Below are 22408 nucleotides of genomic sequence, written 5' to 3'. Positions count from 1 at the left end.
GAATCTTGATGGGGATTGCATTGAATCTATAGGTGGCTTTGGTAGTATTGACATTTAAAAAATATTAATTCTTCCAATCCATGAACACAGGATACCTTTCAACTTATTTGTGCCTTATCTGATTTCTTTCATCAATTTCTTAAAGTTTTCAGTGTATAGATCTTTCACATCCTTGGTTAAATTAAGTATTTTATTCTTGATGTAATTCTAAATGGGATTGTTTTCTTTCTTTTTCAGATAATTTGTTGTTAGTGTATAGAAACTACTAATTTTTTAATGTTAATTTTGTATCCTACAACTTTACTGAATTTGTTGATGAGATCTAACAGTTTTTTGGTGGAGTCTATAATACTTTTCTATATATAAAATCATATCAACTGCAAATAGATGCAATTTTACTTCTTCTTTTCCAGTTCTGATACTGTTTATTTTTCTTGCTTGATTTCTCTGGCTAGAATTCTAGTACTATGTTAAGTAGGAGTGGTGAGAGTGGGCACTTGTCTTGTTCCTGACCTTAGAGGAAAAGCTTTCAACATTTCACCATTGAGTATGATTTTAGCTGTGGGCTTGTCATATATGGTCTGTTTTTCATTGAGGTAAATTTCTTCTAAACCTGATTTGTTAAGAGTCTTTATCATGAATGGATGTTGAATTTTGTCAGATGCTTTGTCTGTGTCTATTGACATGATCATGTGATTTTTTTCTTTCATCCTATTAATGTGATGTATGACATTGATTTGCAGATATTGAACTGTTCTTGCCTCCCTGGGATAAATCCCATTTGATCATGGTGTATGATCCTTTTAATGTATTGTTCAATTCAGTTTGCTAATATTGTTGAGGATTTTTGCATCTATGTTCACCAGTGTTATTGGTCTGTAATTTTCTTATTTTTGTGGTATCTTTATCTGATTTTGGTATTAGGGTGATGATGGCCTCAAAGAATGACTTTGGAAGCATCCCCTTCTCTTCAGTTTTTTGGAATAGTTTGAGAAGGATAAGAATTAAGTCTTCTTTAAATGTTTGGCATAATTCATTTGTGAAGCCATCTGGTCTTGGACTTCTGTTTGTTGGGAGTATTTTTTAATTACTGATCTAATTAGTGTTAATTGGGGTCTGTTCATATTTTGTATTTCTTCCTCATTCAGTCTTGGGAGACTGTATATTTCTAGGAATTAGTTCACTTCTTCTAGGTCGTCCATTTTATTGGTGTGTCATTATTCAGAGTAATCTCTTATGATCCTTTGTATTTCTGTGGTGTCAACTGTAACTTCATTTCTGATTTTACCTATTTGGGCCCACTCTCTTTTTCTTCTTAATGTGTCTGGCTAAAACTTTATCGATTCTGTTTATTTTCTCAAAGCTCTTAATTTCTTTGTTTCTTGTTTTCTCTCTTTTTCATTCTTTCGTGTCTATTTCATTCATTGCTGCTCTGATCTTTCCTTCTACTAACTGTAGGTTTTGTTTGTTCTTTCTGATTCATTTGGGTGTAAGGTTAGGGTTTTTGAGGATTTTCTTGTTTCCTGATGTCAGCTTGTATCACTATAAACTTCCCTCTGGGAACTGCTTTGCTGTATCCCATAGATTCTGGATCACTGTGTTTTTGTTTCTGTCTCCATGTATTTTTTTATTTCCTTTTTGATTTCTTCAGTGACTCATTGGTTGTTCAGTAGCATATTGTTTAGCCTCCATGTGTTTTGGTTTCTTTTAATAGTTGATTTATAAGTCTCATAGTGTTGTGGTCAGAGAACAGGCTTGGTATGACTTCAGTCTTAAAATTTATTAAAACTTGTTTTGTGGCCTAGCATGTGATCTGTCCTGAGAATGTTCCATGTGCACTTGAAAGGGATGTGTATTCTGCTGCTTTTGGATGGGATGTTTTATATATATCTATTAGGTTCATCTAATCTAATGTGTTGTTTAAGGCCTGTGTTTCCTTATTGATTTTCTGTCTGGGTGATTTGTTCATTGATGTAAGTGGAGTGTTAAAGCTCCTGGCTATTATTGTGTTACTGTCAATATCTTTCTTTATATTTGGAATGATTTGCTATATGCATTTAAATGCTCCAGTTTGTGTGCATAAATATTTACAAGTGTTATGTATTCTTGTTCATTATGTAATGTCCTTCTTTGTCCCTTTTTCATTACGTAGTCCTTCTTTGTCTCTTGTTACAGACTTTGTTTTTCCATCCCCTCACTTTCAGTCTGTGTGTGTATTTAGATCTGAAGTGAATCTCTTATAGGCAGCATGTATGTGTGTGTGTGTGTGTGTGTGTGTGTGTATCTTGTTTTTGTATCTGTTCAGCCACTGGATCTTTTGATTGGAACATTTAGTACATTTACATTTAAAGTAATTATTGATAGGTACATACTTATTGCCATTTTGTTAATTGATTGGGGGTTGTCCTTGTAGTTCTTATTTCATCCTTTCTTCTTTTCCTCCCTTCACTTGTGATTTGATGACTATCTTAGTGTTATATTTGTATTCCTTTATCTCTTTTTGTGTATCTATTATAGATTTTTTGGTTTGTGGTTACCATGAGGTTTATATATAGCAACATACACAGGTGAATATTGAAAGTTGAAGATGTCTGAAGTTTGAACACATTCTAACAACCCTGGAGATGAGCAATCTACCCAATAAAGTGTTCGTGGTAATGACCATAAAAATGCTCAATGTACTAGGAAGAAGAATGGGTGAACACAGAATTTTAAGAAGGAGTTAGAAAATATAAAGAAGAACCAAACAAAGCTGAAAAATACAGTAACTGAAATAAAAAATACACTAGAAGGAATCAACATTAGATTGGGTAATACAGAGGAATGAATCAGTAAACTGGAAGACAGAGTAGTGGAAATCACCCAAGTTGAACAAAAAAAAGAAAAAAGAATTTAAAAAAATGAAGACAGTTTAGGAGACATCTTGGAAAACATCAAGCATGCTAGTATTCACATTATAGGGGTCCCAGAAGGAGAAGACAGACAGATAGGGGCAGAGAACTTATGTGAAGCAATTGTAGCTAAAAACATACCTAACACGAGAAAGGAAATGGACATCCAGGTCCAGAAAGAACAGAGAGTCCCCAAAAAGATCAACCCAAAGAGATCAACACCAAGATACATTATGATTAAAATGACAAAAATTAAAGATAAAGAGAGAATATTAAGAGCATCAAGGGTAAAGCAACTAGTTATGTATAAGGGAACTCCCATAAGATTGTCCACAGACTTTCAGCAGAAACTTTGCTGGCCAGAAGAGAGTGGCACAATATATTTAATGTGATGAAAGGAAAAACCCTGCAGCCAAGAATACTCTATCCAGCAAGGCTGTCATTCACATTTGAAGGAGAGAGAAGGAGTTTTACAGACAAGCAAAAGCTGAAAGAATTCAGCCCCACTAAACCAGCTTCCCAAGAAATGTTAAACGGACTTCTGTAAGTGAAAAAGAGAAGACCACAACTAGAAATATGGAAATTACGAAAGGAAAAATCTCATTGGCAAACACAAACATATAATAAAGGTAGTAGATCAGCCAGTTATAAAGCTACTAGGAAGGTTAAAAGACAAAAGTAGTAAAATCATCTATATTCACAGTAAGTAGTTAAGGGATACACAAAACAAAAAGATGTAAAATACGATGTCGAAAACATTAAACATGCAGGGAGGAGTAAAAATGCAGAGATCTTTCTTAATGTAGGCATTTGTTGCTATGAACATCCCTCTTAGCACTGCTCTTATTACATCCCATAAGTTTTGGTATGTTGTGTCTCCTTTTTCATTTGTTTCACGATCATTTTTTTCTCTCTCTGATTTCTTCTTTCATCCGTTGGTTGTTCAGGAGAGTCTTGGTATCTTCTTTGGTGAAGTGTCTGTATAAGTCTTTTCTTCTTTTAAAAAATTGTTAAATGAACTTTAATTTTTAGAACAGTTTTAGATTTACATAAAAAATGGGAAATTAGTACAGAGAATTTCTATAATCTCTACACATTGTTTCCTCTGCAACTAATATGTACATTAGTATGGTACATTTGTTACCATTAATGAATGAATCATTATTATGATTCGCTATTATTAACTAAAGACCATACTTTATTCATATTTCCTTAGTTTTTATCTCTTTGGTTCATTTTAAAGAATTGAGTTGACTTGTTTTATAATTGAGTTTTAAGAGTTCTTTATATATCCTAACTACAAGTCTTTGTCAGATACCTGCTTTGCAAATCTCTCTTGCCTTTTATTTCTGTAACAGTTTTTTTGAAGAGCAATGTTTAAAATTTTGATGAAGTCCAATCTGTTGTTTTTCTTCTTTTATAATTTATGCTTCTTGTGTCCTATTTAAGAATTCTTTGCTGAACCTAAAGGGTCACTAAGATTTGCTCTTAGGTTTTCTTATAGAAGTTGCATAGCTTGAGCTTTTATGTTTTGGTTAGTTCTTGTGCATGATATAAGGGGTCAGGGTTCATTATTGGAATATGTGCAGCACTATTTGTTGAGAAGATTATCCTTTCACTATTAAATTGCCCTGGTACCTTTGTTGAAAATCGGTTGCCCAGATATGTGTGGATTTGTTGCTGGAATCTCACTCTTGTTCCATTGATCTGTATGTCTGTCTTCATGTTAATACACTGTCTTATTATACCTTTATAATAAATCCTGGGGCTTCCCTAGTGGCGCAGTGGTTGAGAGTCCGCCTGCCGATGCAGGGGACACGGGTTCGTGCCCCCGTCTGGGAAGATGCCGCAGAGCGGCTGGGCCCGTGAGCCATGGCCACTGAGCCTGCGCGTCCAGAGCCTGTGCTCCGCAATGGGAGAGGCCACAACAGTGAGAGGCCCGCATGCCGCAAAAAAAAAAAAAAAAAAAAAAAAAAGAAAAGAAATCCTGAAATCGTGTAATTTCTTTTAATTAGTCTTGACATTAGTGTTGTCCTTTCCATCCCTTCATTTGTAACTCCTTTGTATGTTCTTGTAGGCAACATATAGTTGTTTTTCTATTGTTTTAATCCAATCTGACAATTTGACTTTTTAATTAGGAGGCTTAGACCATTACCTTTAATATGATTATTAGTAATGGTTGGGTTTTATTCTATTAACTTGCTATTTGTTCTCTTCTATTAACTTGCTATATGTTCATGCTTTCTTCCTGTTTCTTATTTTTCTCCTTTTGAATATTTTTAACAATTTCATTTTATCTCTTTTACTGGATTATTATCTCCACTTATTTTTATGGACATTTTATCTTTTATCAGATACACCTTTAACTTATCATTGTCTACCTTCAAGCATTTTATGAATAATGTAAGAACCTTTCAGCAGTATACTTCTCTCCTCCCCTTTTTGTTGTTGTCATACATTTTATTTATTATACACAAACTCCACCCTACATTGTTACGTTTTTGCTTTGAGGAGTTAATGAACTTTCTGAATTAAAAAAAAAAAAACCTTTGTATTACACTACACATAAAATTTACACTAATTTTTGAAAGTGTACAGTTTACTAGTGTTACATACATTCATACTGTTGTGTACCCAAACTCTAGAACTCCTTGTTCATCTTGCAAAAACTAAAAACCTATGTCCATTAAAAAATAATTCCCCATCCCCCTCTCCCTGATTCCTGGCAACCACAATTCTACTTTCTGTCTTTATGATTTTGACTACTCTAGGTACCTAATGTTAAGTGGAATCATATACTATTTGTCTTTTTGTGACTGTCTTATTTCACTTAGCATAATGTTCTCAAGGTTCATCCATGTTGTAGCATGTATCAGACTATCATTCCTTTTTAAGGCTGAATATTCCGTTGTATGTGTATAACAGGTTTTGTTTATCCATTCATTGGATAAAGCAACCTGGGTTGCTTCCACCTTTTGGCTATTGTGAATAATGCTGATATGAACCTGAGTGTATGGGTATCTCTTAAAGACTCTGCTTTCAATGATTTTGGATATTTGCCTAGATGCGGTATTGCTGGATCATATGGTAATTCTATTTTTAACTTGAGGAACCACCATACTGTTTTTCCATAGTGGCTGCACCATTTTACATCCATAGCAACAGTGCACAAGGGTTCCAATTTTTCCATATCCTTGCCAACTTGTTATTTTGTGTTGCTTTTTTTTAATAGTCATCATCCTATGTTTATTAGGTGGTATCTCATTGTGGTTTTGATTTGAATCTCCCTAAATATTAGTAATGTTGACCACCTTTTCATGTGCTTGTTAGCCATTTGTATATCTTTTCTGGAGAATTATCTATTCAAGTCCTTTGCCCATTTATTAATTGATTGTGTTTTTATTATTTGTAGGAGTTATTTCTGTATTCTGGACATTAACTCTTTATCAGATATATGATATGCAAATATTTTCTGTAGGTTTCTTTTTCACTCTGTTGATTGTGTCCTTTGACGTAATCCAATTTATCTATTTTTTTCTTTTGTTTGCCTGTACTTTTGGTTTCATACCCAAGAATCCACAACCAAACCCAGTGTCATGATCATTTCCCCTACATTTTCTTCTAATTGTTTATAGTTTTAGGGTTTACATGTAGGTCTTTGACCAAATTTGAGTTGATTTTTGTATATGATATGAACTAGGTGTACAGCTTCATTGTTATGCATGGAGATATCTAGCTTCCCAGCTCAATTTGTTAGAGGCCATCTTTTCCTAGTGAATGGTCTTGGCATCCTTGTCAAAAATCATTAGACTTTATATGCAAGGGTTTATTTGGGGGCTCTTTATTACATTGGTAAATATTTCTTTATGTCCGTAATTACACTATTTTGATTACCATAGATTTGTAATAAGTTTTGAAATTGGGGAGTGTGAGATCTTCAACTTGTGTTATTCATTAAAATTGTTTGGCTATTTGCGTTCCCTTGAGATTCCATATAAATATTAGCTAGCATGGATCTATCTCTGTAAAAATGCCATTGGGGTTTTGATAAAGATCATACTGAATCTGTAGATCTCTTTGGGTAGTATTGACATCTTCTAATCTATGACCACAGAATATCCTTCCATTCGTTTGTCTTTAAATACTTTGAGCAGTGTTTTGAAGTTTTCAGTGTAAAAGCATTTCACCTCCTTGGTTACTTTTATTCCTAAGTACTTTATTCTTTTTGATGGTATTATATTTGTAATTGTTTTCTTAATTTTTTTAGGAATGTTCATTAGTAGTATATAGAAACACAACTGGTTTTGTGTGTGCGTTGATTCTATATCATGCAACTTTGCCAAATTAATTTATTCGGATGAATAAATTGTGGAATCTTGTGGAATCTATAAGGTTTTGTACATACAAGACAATGTCATCTGTGAACAGAGATAATCTTGCTTCTTTTTGATTTGGGTGCCTTTTATTTTTATTCCCTAGCTGCTCTGACCAGAACTTGCAGTACTGTGTTGGATAAAAGTGACAAAAGTGAACATCCTTGTCTTGTCTCTGATCCTAGAGGGAAAGCTTTCAGTCTTGTACCACTGAGTTTGATGTTAGCTGTGGGCTTGTCAATATATGGCTTTTATCATGTTGAAGTAGATAGAATCCTTCTGTTCCTTGTTTTTTAAGTGTTTTTTTATCATGAAAGTGTGTTGAATCTTGCCAAGGGTCCCAATGTGTCTCAGAGATGGTGTTGGACTGCTGGTGGGCGGGGCCAGGGTCTAGCGGTGGGGAGGCACCCAGTGCTGGTGGCTGGGCTGGGTCCTGCCATGGCAAGCTGTGGTGGTCCTGGGCTGGTGTCAGCCCACTGGTGGGTGGAGCTGGGTCCCAGGGTCTCTGGTTGCAAGGCCCTGGGGATCCTGGGGCTAGTGCTTCTGCTCGTGTGTGTGGGGGACAGGGTCCTGGGCCCTCTGGTGGGCAGGGCTGTGCTGTGTTCCAGGTGGCTATGGGCTCAGGGGGTCTTAAGATAGCCTGCCTGCTGGTGGTGGATGGGGCTTTTTCCCTACCAAGCTAGTTGCCTGGCCTGAGGCTTCCCAGTACTGGTGCTGACAGGCTGGTGGGTGGAGCCATGTCCCACTGCTAGTAAGCTAGAGGAGGACTCTGAAGTGGTGCTTCCCAGCATCAGTGTCCACGTGATAGAATGGGCTCCCACAAATGACTGCTGCCAATGCCTATGTCCCAAGGATGAACTTCAGTTGCCTCTAACCTCTTGGTGATTAGCAGGTGGGTCTGACCCAGGCTCCTTTGAAAAATTACTGCTGCTTCTCTGGGTCCTGCAGCATTTGAGATTTTGTGTACACCCTTTAAGAGTGGAATATCTATTTCCCATAGCCCTCTGGGTCTCCTCTCCACTGGCCTTCAAAGCCAAACATTCTGGGGCTTGTCTTCCCAGTACAAGACCCACAGGCTGGGGAGCCCAATGTGGGGCTTAGACCCATTGCTCCTTAGGGAGAACCTCTGTAATTGTAATTAGCCTCCCGTTTGTGGGTTGCCCATCTGGGGTATGGGTCCTGACAATACTGCACCTCCACTCCTTCTACCTATCTTATTGTGGTTCCTTTTTTATATCCTTGGTTGGAGAAGATCTTTTCTGTTAGATTCAGGTCTTTCTCATCAATAGTTGTTCTGTACATAGTTGTAATTTTGGTGTGCCCATGGGAGGAGTTGAGCTCAGGGTCTTACTCTGCCATCTTGGCAACCAAATCTAACCCACTGTCAATTATCTTTTAAAGAGAAGTTTTTAACGAAAAACGCTACTAGTATTTACCACGTGTTACTATTTCTGATACTTTTTTTTTAAATGTGTGTGTATGTAGATTCAGATTTCCTTCTGGTATCATTTCCCTTTTTGCATGAAAGACATCCTTTCACATTTTTTCCAAGTACCGGATGTTCCTCTACTTACATAGTTTCTACTTACTTGTCTTAGAGTTCACTGGTCCTTTTTCTCCATTGTCCAAATTGCTGCAGAGCTCATCCAATTAATTTTTACCAAGATTACAAACTCGGTCTTCCTTATCACAGGCAGTGGCTGAATTCTCTGCTCAGCTCTTTAGACCACGACTGTGAGGAACACCCTGCACGTGTTATTTAGGTGCCAAGGATTTGAGGGAACTGTGCATGCAGATTTTGAGGGATTTCCCACCTGGAAATTTCTACCATCGTGGCAGCCATGCTGTCCAATTCCTTAGCCCAATAAGACTGATACTTTTTGCTTCAGGTCTGTCCCTGTGAACCAATGAACTGAAAAGTGCTCTCAGAAACCAGCTGAATGTGGATCTCAACCAGTATGCTTCCATTTTTTTCAAGGATCATAACCGTCTCCAGTTTCTGCCTACTACTGATTACTCATCTCTGCCTTCAAATATAAGCTACTTTGGCATTATTGGAATTAGAACTGAGTTGTTATTTTAAAAACGTTTTTTAAAATGCTAGAGGTGTGAGCATCATTAAAAGTTATCAGAGTTACAGTAATTTAGTAATGCAAAAACTAAAAATAGCTTTTATTGCTGATATCATTTTTTCCATTCAAATACTGCAAAGAATAAATGGGATTATTTTTTTCTTTTTGCAGGATATAGCAAATGAAGAACACAAAAAAATTGAAGTGTTAAAATCAGAAAACAAGAAGCTAGAAAGACAAAAAGGAGAATTAATGATAGGGTTCAAGAAACAATTAAAATTAATCGATGTTTTGAAAAGGCAGAAGGTGAGTTTATCCTAAAAAACAAAGTTAAAATAAATCGTAGATGTTATTTGGCTCTTTCTACTAAGATATTTAGTATTCTACTTTAGATATGTTTATTTTGACATGCTTAGTCACAAAATTTTATCTATACATCAGTGCAAGTAAATTAGAAATGTAGAAATAGGACTACTAAATACAATATGGATACTCCCTAACTAAAGAAGATACCATATATAGAAATAACTTAGGGGATCCGTTTGCCTCCTGAAGAGTGAAAACTGATTACAAACCACTTTTGTTCTGTTCACTACACGAGTTACCTAGTGGTAAGAGGATATGAATTCATGGCTTTGCCACTGTCCCTTTTTGCAAAGATTAGGTATTACAATATTATTGAATTGTTCTCTCAACAGGTTGGTACAATACCAGCAGTGAACGCAGGTTTTTAGAGGCTGACCATTTCAAATGTCACACTGTAATTAGAATTACATATTCCTACAACAAAACTTAATTTGATAGCATATTATACACACACTTTTATAAATTTCCTGTTGTTCTGTGGTCTACTCTTAACACTAAATTAGACAATATTTGTTTTTAAACACAGATGCATATTGAAGCTGCCAAGATGTTGTCTTTCACTGAAGAGGAATTTATGAAGGCACTCGAATGGGGAAATAAGTGATCTACCTTTTAACCTATAGTGCCTGGTGGATATACCCTTTATTTAACTTAAGTTGTAATGGTTTGAATTATTTTTACTCTAAGAAATAGAAATGAAGATACTTGATAAATCAAAATAATTCCAAATTCCCTGTGTAGATCTGGGTATGTAAAATTGATATCTATTACAAAATGGAAATATTTTATAAAATAAAGCAATAGGAATTTAACTTTTGATATCTTTCTTATGACCATCTAGCCCTTTTTCAACTGCACTTATGTTCTAGAGATGTAACTCTAGGTTTTAAATGATGTTTATATGAGAGAAACTGTTTGTGTTCTTACTGACAATTAAGTGCATTCGCTAGTAAAGCACGTTGAAATTCCTCACTCTTTTCCTGTCTACTGTGAGAGGAGAAAAGTAAAGTTTTCCCTGGCCAAATAAGGGAAGTAAAGTTCCAAGACACCAACATAGATAGAAGTGGTATGAAGAGGTTAGTCCCCTGGGTTGTTGGATTTTATATATATATATATATATATTCCTCTATATGGAGTGTGGTGCAGAATTCAGATCTTCAAATTATTAGTACAAAAACAACAGTTTGATTAAAAGCAATTAACTTTGCCATTAATTTTGCAGTGAAAAAATACTCAGTAATTTAATTTTTATCAAAAACAAGTGTTTTCTTATAAATAATTGTTTATAAATGATGAAATACAGATGTTTTAGAAAATCCAAAGACAAAGAATGGATTCCTACCCTCACCGAACTGTAAAACAGAAGTTACACTGACATCTAGTGGTAACATACAAAAGAATCCAGGTTTACCAAATTTTGATGATATCACTTCTCTTCACAAATTTCACTCCTTTTCTGATATGCTTTTCTAAACTCTTCACCAAGCATATCAATATCATCCTCTTTTTTGAATACTCCCTACAAGAAAAATATTTTGTGGGTTACTGTGAATGCCAGAATAATTCACTAAATGTTCATTAACGCTAACAGATATACAGACATGAGGTTTGTAAAGTTATTTCCAAGATAACAAGATCTAATATATTTATGAAAAAAATTTTTCTGAAATTATTACTTGATATATACAAAATATTCTTAGCCTGACCTGATTTCCTGATTTACCAGATCCTGTGTTAGAACTTGTCATAGGAATCTGGGCTCTTCTGCTTTATTACTACAAGTACTACTGCTTTGATGGGCTGAATAGGAATTAATTTAATCCATACTATACCCTCTACCCTTGTTTTGAAACAGCCCTATAGTATGTATGATATGAGGGAGGTCAGGGTGAAGAGGTTGAGCTTTGCCAGATTCATGCATGGGATTGGCTCTTGCCTCAGTTCTGTGTCTAATGAGCAAACATTCAGACCCAGGTTGGGAAGCCTGATGTGGGCTCAGAACCTTCACTCCAGTGGGTGGGTGGACTTCTGTGGTGTAAGTGTTCTCCAGTTTGTGAGTCACCCACCCAGCAGTTATGGGATTTGATTTTATTGTGATTGTGCCCCTCCTACCATCTCATTGTGGCTTCTCCTTTGTCTTTGGATGTGGGGTATCTTTTTTGGTGCGTTCCAGTGTCTTCCTGTTGATGATTGTTCAGCAGTTGTGATTCTGGTGCTCTCACAAGAGGGAGCAAGTGCACGTCCTTCTACTCCACCATCTTCAGTTTCCCTCTGAAATCTTAATACCATGTTTTTTTCCCCACTATTAGAGGTTATATGTTAAATGTCACTTACTTTAGGGAGATATCCTAGTAATTTTGTAGCATGTTCTTTGAGAAGTTTTAGTCTTTCTTCTTCAATAATTTCATTAATACATCCTTGCCTTCTTTGCTGCAACTGCCATTCCTCCAGTTCACGTTGCTGGAAATATAAATAAAATTTATTTTATTGTCAGAAAACACATTAAACTAAGAATGTGTCCGATAAATTTGTCTAATTTACTCTTGCAGTAAATCAGATAAAACTGATAAGTACTAGATAATATATATCTTTTACCTTATTTTATATATATATATATATATGTATATATTACAGTCACTATTTCTTTAAAGTTACAAGAAAAATCCCAGCTATGACTGGGATTTTAGGGAGGCAAGTACATATTTTCAGGACAAGTATCTTCATTACCAAGGAAAAAAGATTCAAAGAAATTATTTCCTAATTAATTCAACAAATATTTATTGCGTGCTTACCATACTCCAGGTACTGAAAGCAGCTTACAGTGTAAGATGAAAAAAAAGGTAGATAAAACAGTATAGGGATATCTAAAAGGTAAGTACTGCCATATAAAGTTTTGTAAAGCCTGTATGAAGCACAAGAGTAAGAGCAAGAGTTCCAACAGGCAAGAGTTCTGATAGAGGGCCTTTCCTGGTGGCGCAGTGGTTAAGAATCCGCCTGCCAATGAAGGGGGCATGGGTTTGAGCTCTGGTCTGGAAGGATCCCACATGCCGTGGAGCAACTAAGCCCCTGCGCCACAACTACTGAGCCTGCACCCTAGAGCCCATGAGCCGCAACTACTGAAGCCTGCGTGCCCAGAGCCCTGCTCTGCAACAAGAGGAGCCACCGCAGTGAGAAGCCAGCACACCACAACGAAGAATAGCCCCCGCGTGCCACAACAAACACCCAACACAGCCAAAAATAAACAAACAAACAAACGTCTGATAGACAACCACACCAAACTTCTGTGCCATATAAATATGGAAGAGCTGACTAGCTTTAACACGTTTTAGGGCTTAAAAGAACTCTTATGGAAATATATCCAAATAGTCCTATTGGATAGTGAAGGATACTAAAGGCAGACCACTGAAAAAACATTGATGAATTTCTGCCAAGAATTACTTTAAAGTAGTATTAATGCTAAACTTTTCTTTGAAATAACTAAAGTCATGTAAACCAGAAAGCAGGATATCTGTCTTTTTTGCTACAGTGAGAGGCAAGCTTCAATATAATCTCTTTAAAGTAATTGAATGAAAATACAGAGGAATGCTAGGACACAGCCATATCCAATGCCAGTTAAACCTGGAATTGCTTCTCCTGAGAATATTTTGTCTACTATCATGTCAGATTCATTTGTATTACAGAATTAGAAGTATCACTGACAGCTAATTGAGAAAAGACTTACACTTTCACCCATGTTGCTACTGAATCAAAGGGTTGAGTTGCTCTTAATTATTTTATCTCTAAGATGAAACAGGGTAATAGAATCTACCATAGAATCACTATACCTGATTTTTTTTTTAGACTACATTTCTAACACTCCTTTAGGGTCAAATGTGGTCACAACAGGACTAGGATTTTGCCAATGGAATATAAGCAAAAGTGTCAGGTGGCAGTTTCCAGGAATCAATCTTATATCCTTTGTCCCTTCTGCACTTCTTCCATCTGCTGCTTGAAACATGGATATGAAGGTTGAAGATCTAATTTAAACCATGAAGATGATGGCTATAGCCTACAGAAGCCATAACGAAAAGCTAGAAGGAGCCTGGGTTCCTGAAGACTATGAATAAAGTCTCAATTTCTAGACTTTCATGTGAGGGAATAGTAAACTATCTACTAAGCCACTGTTAATTTGAGACTACTTGTAGCCAAGCACGATCCTAACTGATCTATTCCTTATAATAGGGAGGTGCAAGAAGTTCTATAATGTTATGAGAAAAATTCACTCATTGTCCAGTGATGTATATGGGCTCTAATTTGGGTGTAATACAGGATCTCCCTTTTTAGGATGTGGTAGACCACATTAACTGTTCATCCTAAAAAACATTTTTATAGTTAATTAGGGTAAATATTTTAGAAAGGTATGAAACCAATTTGTTCATGAGGACAAAAAAAAAAAAAACAGAGCCTTATATGATTGTGTAATAGAATGGATTCATGATTCTATGATCATGAAAATTCATCCTTGCCCTTGGACCAGAATAGAAATGCGACCCAATCTCACTGATATTGAAATTAAGCCCACAGCTTCATATTGGGAACGTTTACAATTTTAAAAAAATTAAGATATAAATTTTTTGTAAAAGTATTTATGCTTTAGGTAATATTTTCAGATTTCTTCCATTTATAGCTGTCTTGCTAACTTTTCCAATAGCTTTCAGATTAGCTCTGTAAGCCATGAGATAGTAGGACAGTCACAGTCACTGGTTCTACCTCTTTCTATACAAGGAGTATTCAAAGCTTTCTGGTCAATTTCAAAAGGCTTTTAATTTTCAGTCTCCTTGATCACTTTGCTCTGACCAGGCAAAATGCTAGGTGCTTTAAAGGTAATTATCTCCCTTAAAGGTTACAGTAGATAATGGTTGGTTTATATCAAAGCTACAGAATTGAAGTTTTATCCAGTAGGAATCCACTTAAGTTAAGCAGGAGGAGGACATAATGAGATTTTTTTTATACCTTGCTAACTGGTAGCAGACGCCACAAGGAGACCAATTATAAGTCAATTTCAGTAGTCCACAGAATGATACTGAATGTCTAAATTAAGTTATGAAGAAGAGAAACTGAATTTAAGAGGTGAAATCAATAGGACTGTTGAGGTGGAATCAATAGGATTTGGTGGCTGACTAAAAATTATTACGTAAGAAATAGGAAGAGTCCAGGAATGATTCCTAGGTGATAGCATATTCACTCAGTCACTGAAGCCTGTCTTTAACCAAGATTCAGGCTACAGAAATTGGAGGTTTGTCTGTTACATTCACTTTTGGAAACCTAAATTCTAAGGCACCCACAAGATTTCCAACTGTGTCCTTTAGGCATCTGGAAATCTGACAAAAGAACTACGGCGTAAGGGGACTTTCCTGGTGGTCCAGTGGTTAAGAATCCGCCTTCCAATGCAGGGGACATGGGTTCGATCCCTGGTCAGGGAACTAAGATCCCACATGCTGCGGGGCAACTAAGCCCATGGGCCACAACTAGAGAGAAGCCCAGGTGCCGCAACAAAGAGCCTGCACGCCACAACAAAAGATCCCACGTGCCGCAACTAAGACCTGACGCAGCCAAAATAAATAAATATATTTTTTAAAAAGAGTTGATTAAGTATAGAGGAAAGCCAAAAATTGAACCCCAAGTCTCTCAACACGTCATTGCAGCAGTCAAAAGAGCTGATCTCTCTTGGTTTTCTATGACTGCCAGATTCTTTTATCTTTCTGACCATTTCTTGGTCTTGGCAATTTTTTCTACTACTTCCACCTCCTAACTAGAATGTTCTCCAAGTCTCAGTCACTGGCCCTCTGATTATTTCTCATTATAATATATTATTTGGAAGAATCACCTTAGTTTGAAACTCTCTGTGCTACTTAATGACAGAAATGCTTGTCTAAGAATACTTGACCTAAGTTTTCTTCTGTTCAACTGCCTTCAGGATTTTTCAACTTGCGTTTCTATTTCAAACTCAGTATGACTAAAAATGAAGTCATTATATCTTTTTGCTCCAATTCAAAACAACAGCACTTGTATTCCTTGAGTTTCTCATGTTTGAAACTTTGAGAGTTATTTTGACTCCTTCCTCCACTCTACCTTATATGGTCCAAAATAATCATACAAGTCTCATCTATTCTTCCTTTAAAAATATTTAAACTCTACCCTTTCTCTCTCCTTCCACTGCTCTGTTAACCTATTCCAGGTCATCTCTTCACTCTTAAATTACTACTTTCTCCTCTTGTTAAACACCATATTATGATAACCAGTTTCTACTGTATCATGTCCAAACTCCTCTGCCTACTATTCAGGTTTCTCCATTTGATAATTCCATATGCTGCCAACTTGGAATAGCCTTCCTCTGTCTTCTTTTATTCATTTTGTATGTATTTCCAGATAAGTCCACATAGTTCTGTCGTAAAGGTATTGCACACTAGTAAATCCCACACTACCACATTCTACAAATGTTTACATTGTACATTTAAGAAATATATTCTTAATATAGTGCTATATATAGTTGAGTCTTTTGGGTATCTAGACCTTATTTTCTTTTGCTAGGTTAGAAGCTACCAGAATGAGCTTTTATTTGTTTTGATTCCCTCACCAACACTCAGCAGAATGCCTAGCAGATCAGTATCTGTTGATTATAAGAATATCTTGAGATTTCTTTTTGTCTACCCATGCAGGAAAGATCAGCATTATGATATTAATTTAATAATCCCAGCTCTGCCACTTACTTGCTGTGAAACCTTGGGCAATACATATAATCTCTATGCCTCAGTTTCCACATCTTTAAAATGGGGGTAGTAATAGTACCTAATTCACAGGGTTGAAAGTTAAAAGTTATTACTTTGCTTGTAATGAGTATAGAATAGTGAATGACATATGAAAATGCTCAGTAAATGTTAGTTATTATTACTACCACTTCTATAACTACTTAAAAATATTTGCCATATGCCTAATCTGTACTTTTCGTATTTAGAGTTCTTTATCTTTTCAAAACACTTACACATTTTCTTATTTGGTTCTTAAAGTATTATTTCAGTTTTACGGATGAAACACAAATACACAAATCAATGTGTCCGAAGTCACAAACCTAGTTTCCTCACCAATTCTTAAATCTACATTTCCAACTAAGAAATCTTCCCCTGGGCCTCAAAATCAATGTGGACAAAATGGAATTATATACTCCCTCAAAATCTGTTTTTCTTTGTACATACACTTTCTGTAGCACATCACCACTCACTGAAGATGGAAGTACATAATAGCATTATTTGTTAGTAGTAGCCTAATTCTTCTTTCAACTCTCCAGAACTAATTGGTCACCAAGCCCCATCAACTCTACCTTCCTAACATCTCACAGATGGATCCCTTCTCTGTTCACATGGGTTTTCATCACCTATCACTGGGATAACTATAAAAACTTCCTTACTGATCTTCCTGTCTCTGGTCTTACTCCCCTCACATCTGTCCTCAACACTGCTACCTGAGTCATCCTTCCAAGTGCAGATCTTATCATGTAGCTGTCTTAATTCTTCAGTGGGTCTCCCTGGATAAAGTCCACCATTAGAATAGCAGCCAGGGCATTCATGATCTGTCTCCTCTCTGCCATACCAAGATGTCCATGTCTGTATAATTATCATCACATGCACTTGATATACCTTTATAATCATTGTTTTTAAGGTACTTTTCTTAAACACTACCAAAAACTCATAGATGATATGGACTTAGTCATATTTATCTTTGTGTTCTCAACACGAACCAATGTCTAACACACAGAAAGCATCAATAAATATTTTCTAGATTCATTAATTAACAAGTGGTCATAAAATTTATATATCATATGATTAGTAAATGGATATCTAACATCTGGCACATAAACGGTTCTCAGTTAAATGTTTAGTGGATAAATAAATTAGCTGGTTGTTATTCAATGATAATTACCAAAAAAAAACCCAAAATACTTTTCCTTACTTTTTCTGCAAGGAACTGGTTGCGACGCTCTTCAATAAGTTTTTCCACAGCCCTCTTGTGTTCTAGTTGCTTCATTCTTTGCTTCTGAGCATTCATTAATTCTATTCGATCATCCTCAGCAAATTTCGCCAGCATAGCTTTTCTAAAGATCTCCTCTTCCTCTTTTGCAGCCTGAAGTACTAGTTCCTTCAAGGCCATTTGTTCCATAAAATTTTGCTTCAACTCCTTTTGCTTTCTCGATTTCTCTTCTGCTTCTTCCTAAATCACAATACATATAAAAGTTAATTCAGTAACTATGTCTTTACAGCAGATTTATAAAGAGAGGGTAGGACAGAGTTTGATTAAGCTTAGTGTTACGATATGAAATAAAACTGAAAAATTAAGGCTTTTCAAGGTAACACTTGCCCCATCCTTTAAAAACTAATAGTTACACAAAGTACATGTTACCCTTGGATTGCCTCCTATTACTTATTTTAATTAATATATATTTACCACCTTGTTTCTGTAGTCAGAATTAACGCATTAACTTTGAAAATAGCTGATATAAAAAATTTTTGCGTATCTCAGTTTATTAAATTTGTCATCTGTATAATTTGTACCAACTATGAATCATTCTAGAAACTTGTGTTCAAATCATTGATAAATATTTTTCAGAACAATAATCTAGCAATGACAATCAGAGTATTTCAGGGAAATTCAAATTTACTTGAAGCAGTTAAAGTCCTTTCCTACAAGGTTTAATTTCCCCAACATTTTATTATGAAAAATTTCAAAAAATACAAAGAATTTTACAGTCATCACCCATTTTTGCTGTATCATCTATCTATTCAATTAGGACCGATGTAAATTTTAAATCATTTGCTAATCTAACAAACTTTGTTCAATTCTAATACAAGCTCCAGGTAGGCCAGAATCTTCAAAGCATTCAAAATATTGCCTTAACAACACCCAGATGGCCAAGGTTCTTACCTACAGATAAAACAAACTACAAGGGATTTACTATAGGCCATCAGGTGGCATACAGAACTTCCAGGAAGGCCAGGGAACCAAGCTGCCCTCACACTGCTCAAGTCCTATTATGGTAACTCTGACTGCTATCTCATTTTGCTCACTTCCATCTTCACACCTTGAAGTGGGGGTGATGACTGTTGGAGGTAACATAGTTCATATGAAGAATTCTAGCTAAAAGAAGAGAAATATAGTTTTAACTTTATAGTCTTTATAATAAAGACAAATGAATTTAAAACGGGGTAGGATGTGGTAGGAGTAGGAGTGGGTTTTAAGAGAGCCAATCTGCAGTATCAGTTACAGCAACTTTGTTCATTATATTGATCATTCAGCCTCTTTTTCTTCATTTATCCCTATCTAATCCTCTTTTCAAATCCTACCTCCATAGTCTTCTCTAATCACTGTAACTCAAACTTCTCTCTCTTTGTGAGCTCTTATACCATTTAATATTCCATCATTTAATTTTATTCCATATATACATGCCTCATCTCCTCACTAAAAATAAATTCATAGATGGCATATCTTATATTCCTTTGGGATGCTGGGCACGTAGTGATTTTGTAATATATAGTTTGTGTTTATTTGCCATATATCTCATAGAAGTCAAAGGCTCACTGGAGGCAGAGATGCTGTGTCAGTTAGCTTTGAATTCCTCCAGAGCTTATCATAATACTTTGCACAGAGAAATTCAGTACATATTGAACTAAATGAACTGTTGACATGCCTGGCAACCATCTCCCATACAAATTTTAGTTTAATCCAATGGTGAAGACATCTGGCTAAAGAACAGGGAAGAGTTTGGCAAAACAACACACCATTTATTATGTTTTTTCAACCAGAAAAGTATTCATGTACTCTGATGTGTCTGGATCAGGATTATGTAGTTACATAATATGAACTGTATAATTTTCCATCCTTTTCTGTGTTCTAAAACCCATTATGTGGTTTGAGGAACAGCTGTTCACTGAAGGTTTGAAGTAATTTGCTGTAAAACTACTCTGAGGCTGGAAACTTTTTAGAGATATCTTAGTCTGGGTTCTCCTCTGAAAGCAGAGCCTTAAACAAGGACTTATATATAGATATTTTACTGGGGAGGGAATCTCAGTGGTGAGGGACAGAGTAAAACAAGGAAAGAAGAAAAGCCAACACAAGGGTACATCACTGAGCTGGTTACCGCCTCAGACAACTGAGGCTTAATCCTGCCAGGACCTTGTGAGGAATGCATGGAGCACCTTTTAGGACCTTCCCAAAGGCCGCCAGGCAGAGAAGAATTTATCCCTCAATTTCTGTCCACTGTTGGTTGAGGGATGCCCCAAAGGATGTTACCTCCCTGCCCCCACACACACCCCTGCACTTTAAGAAGCCGTCAGCACAGAGTCCGTCTGAGCCCTCACAACTGTTCCCCAAAGCTGTCACTGAAATCAGAGGTGAGACTGAGAAGATGTGAGGCAGGGCACAAAAGTCTTGTGATAGAGGAAATATCCTTAATAATCTTATTTTGTCTAGTTTTCCTACATTTTTTGAAATCACTGTATTTTTAATGCAGAAAATTATGCCATTGAGATTTTCATTTTATTAGTAGATAATTGAACAACTTTTCAGTATTTTTCTAATCTACTCTCTTTATAGACCCTTTATTCCTTCAAATTTTGTTTTCACCTTTTTTCTTTTTTATTACGTTTTTCCAGAGTAAAATCTTTTTCCTCCCAATATTAAGCAACTGGATTAATAAATGCTAATGTGTTCTCCTGATTTTGGGTTTATTTCTACTTGTATCTTTATTATTTCCTTCCATATTCTTGCCTCATACTTGAATTTATATTGTTTTCTCAGTTACTGAGTTGGGTGCCTACACAGTTTTTTCTAATATTTCTCATTTAATAATTAATTGCCTGATAGATTTTGATAGCTCATAATCTTATCCTCTGAATTTTTTGCAAATATCCTCTTCAACCAATAATAATTGAAAAGAAAGTTTTTAAATTTTCAGTTAGTAGTTTAAAATATTTGTTATTAATTTCTAGTGATGTTTAAACACCCTTTCCCCTTGTATTATTCCAGTAAATTTTCTTTGGCGATCTAACAGCTTTTAAAGTTACGTACTTCAGTACAACGTTACATGGAAGATTAAATGTTCATTCTGTTATACCTCCCTTGGTGATTATACCTTTTATCTGTGGTATCTGGGATTCATTTGATGTTCCACTTACCTAGTGATAACCCTGCCTACCTGCTTCCCATTTGGTCATATATGCCTGTTATGCCTTCCTCCATCATTTTATTCTTAATGCTTTTGGGGTTATTTGACATTAGGTATCTATAAGTGGATTACATTAAGATACTTTTTTTAAAAAACTGGACACATTTTATATTCTTACATGCAGTTAATTATTTACATGAAATAAGTATTGATATTTTACATGGTATCTATTTCCTCCTCATTAATGAAACAGTATCTAAAATAATGTTCCATTTTTATATTGCTGATAATATTACAAATAATAGTACTAATAGCTATAATATATTGTGTACTTGGCTATTCATATATCTAGTTTTACAAACTGTTCAAACTTTTGGGAATTCCCTGGTGGTCCAGTGGATGGGACTCCACACTGTCACTGCTTAGGGCATGGGTTCAATCCCTGGTCAAGGAACTAAGATCCTGCAAGCCATGCAGTGTGGCCAGAACAAACAAACAAAGTGTTCAAACTTTTGGCTCATTTAAAAAAACTGGGGGGCTTCCCTGGTGGTGCAGTGGTTGGGAATCCACCTGCCGATGCAGGGGACATGGGTTCCAGCTCTGGTCCAGGAAGATCCCATATGCCGCAGAGCAGCTGAGCCCGTGCACCACAACTGCTGAGCCTGCGCTCTGGAGCTCGTGAGCCACAACTACTGAAGCCCATGCACCTGGAGCCTGTGCTCTGCAACAAGAGAAGCCACCGCAGTGAGAGGCCCACACACTGCAGTGAAGAGTGGCCCCTGCTCGCCGCAACTAGAAAGAAAGCCCGCGCACAGCAACAAAGACCCAATGCAGCCAAAAATAAATTAATTTTTTTAAATGGGTTTTTTATATTTTTTATCAAGTTATGAGTGTTCTTTATATATTCTGGATAAAGGTTATTTGTAAGATATACATATAGGGAATATTTTCTCCCAAACTGTGGCTTGCATTTTCATTTTCTTAACAATGTTAAGAAATTATTAATTTTTTAAAAAAATTTATTTATTTTTTGGCTGCGTTTGGTCTTCATTGCTGCACGTGGGCTTTCTCTAGTTGCGGCAAGCGGGGCTACTCTTCTTAGTGGTGTGCATGCTTCTCATTGCGGTGGCTTCTCTTGTTGCAGAGCATGGGCTCTAGGCATGCAGGCTTCAGTAGTCGTGGCTCACGGGCTGTAGGCACGCAGGCTCAGTAGTTGTGGCACACAGGCTTAGCTGCTCCATGGCATGTGGGATCTTCCCGGACCAGGGATCGAGCCTGTGTCCCCTGCCTTGGCAGGCGGATTCTTAACCACTGCACCACCAGGGAAGTCCGGAAATTAATTTCAATGTAGCCAGTTTATAAATTTTTTTTATGCCTCATGACTTTTTTATCCTTCTAAAAAATTTTTGCCATTCTCAAGTTTATAACAACCTTCTCTTATGTCTTCGTCTAGAAATTTTTTAGTTTCAGTTTTTTTGTGTTATAGCATGATAGAATATAACAAGTGTTGGC

The 22408-nt window shown here is 36.1% G+C and overlaps 2 protein-coding genes across 5 annotated transcripts in view; one reads left to right on the top strand and one right to left on the bottom strand.

Moving 5' to 3' along the window:
• The window catches only part of TEX9 (testis expressed 9), a 216143-nt gene extending 205628 nt beyond the window's left edge, over positions 1-10515 (top strand). For 3 of the 4 annotated variants that reach the window (XM_060005922.1, XM_069540484.1, XM_060005923.1), the window contains 2 exons: positions 9508-9642; positions 10229-10514. In XM_060005922.1, coding sequence (XP_059861905.1) covers positions 9508-9642; positions 10229-10306 — 213 coding nt within the window. In that variant the 3' untranslated portion in view covers positions 10307-10514. Of the gene's footprint in view, positions 1-9507; positions 9643-10228 lie in introns of all 4 variants that reach the window. The other variant, XM_060005921.1, reaches the window with a different exon arrangement.
• A 381-nt stretch (positions 10516-10896) lies between these two features.
• Positions 10897-22408, bottom strand: part of MNS1 (meiosis specific nuclear structural 1) — a 54174-nt gene continuing 42662 nt past the window's right edge. Inside the window, exons 8-10 of the mRNA XM_060005920.1 lie at positions 17689-17946; positions 12037-12162; positions 10897-11221 (exon numbers count right to left, since the gene is read on the bottom strand). Of these exons, the coding sequence (XP_059861903.1) occupies positions 11129-11221; positions 12037-12162; positions 17689-17946 (477 nt within the window). The 3' untranslated portion in view covers positions 10897-11128. The remainder of the gene's footprint in view (positions 11222-12036; positions 12163-17688; positions 17947-22408) is intronic.

The sequence above is a fragment of the Delphinus delphis genome, chromosome 2, assembly GCF_949987515.2.
Source record: "Delphinus delphis chromosome 2, mDelDel1.2, whole genome shotgun sequence".
In the NCBI taxonomy this organism is placed as follows: domain Eukaryota; kingdom Metazoa; phylum Chordata; class Mammalia; order Artiodactyla; family Delphinidae; genus Delphinus; species Delphinus delphis.
The sequence above is the reverse complement of the archived record's forward strand: the minus strand, read 5'-3'. Positions and strand labels throughout refer to the sequence as shown.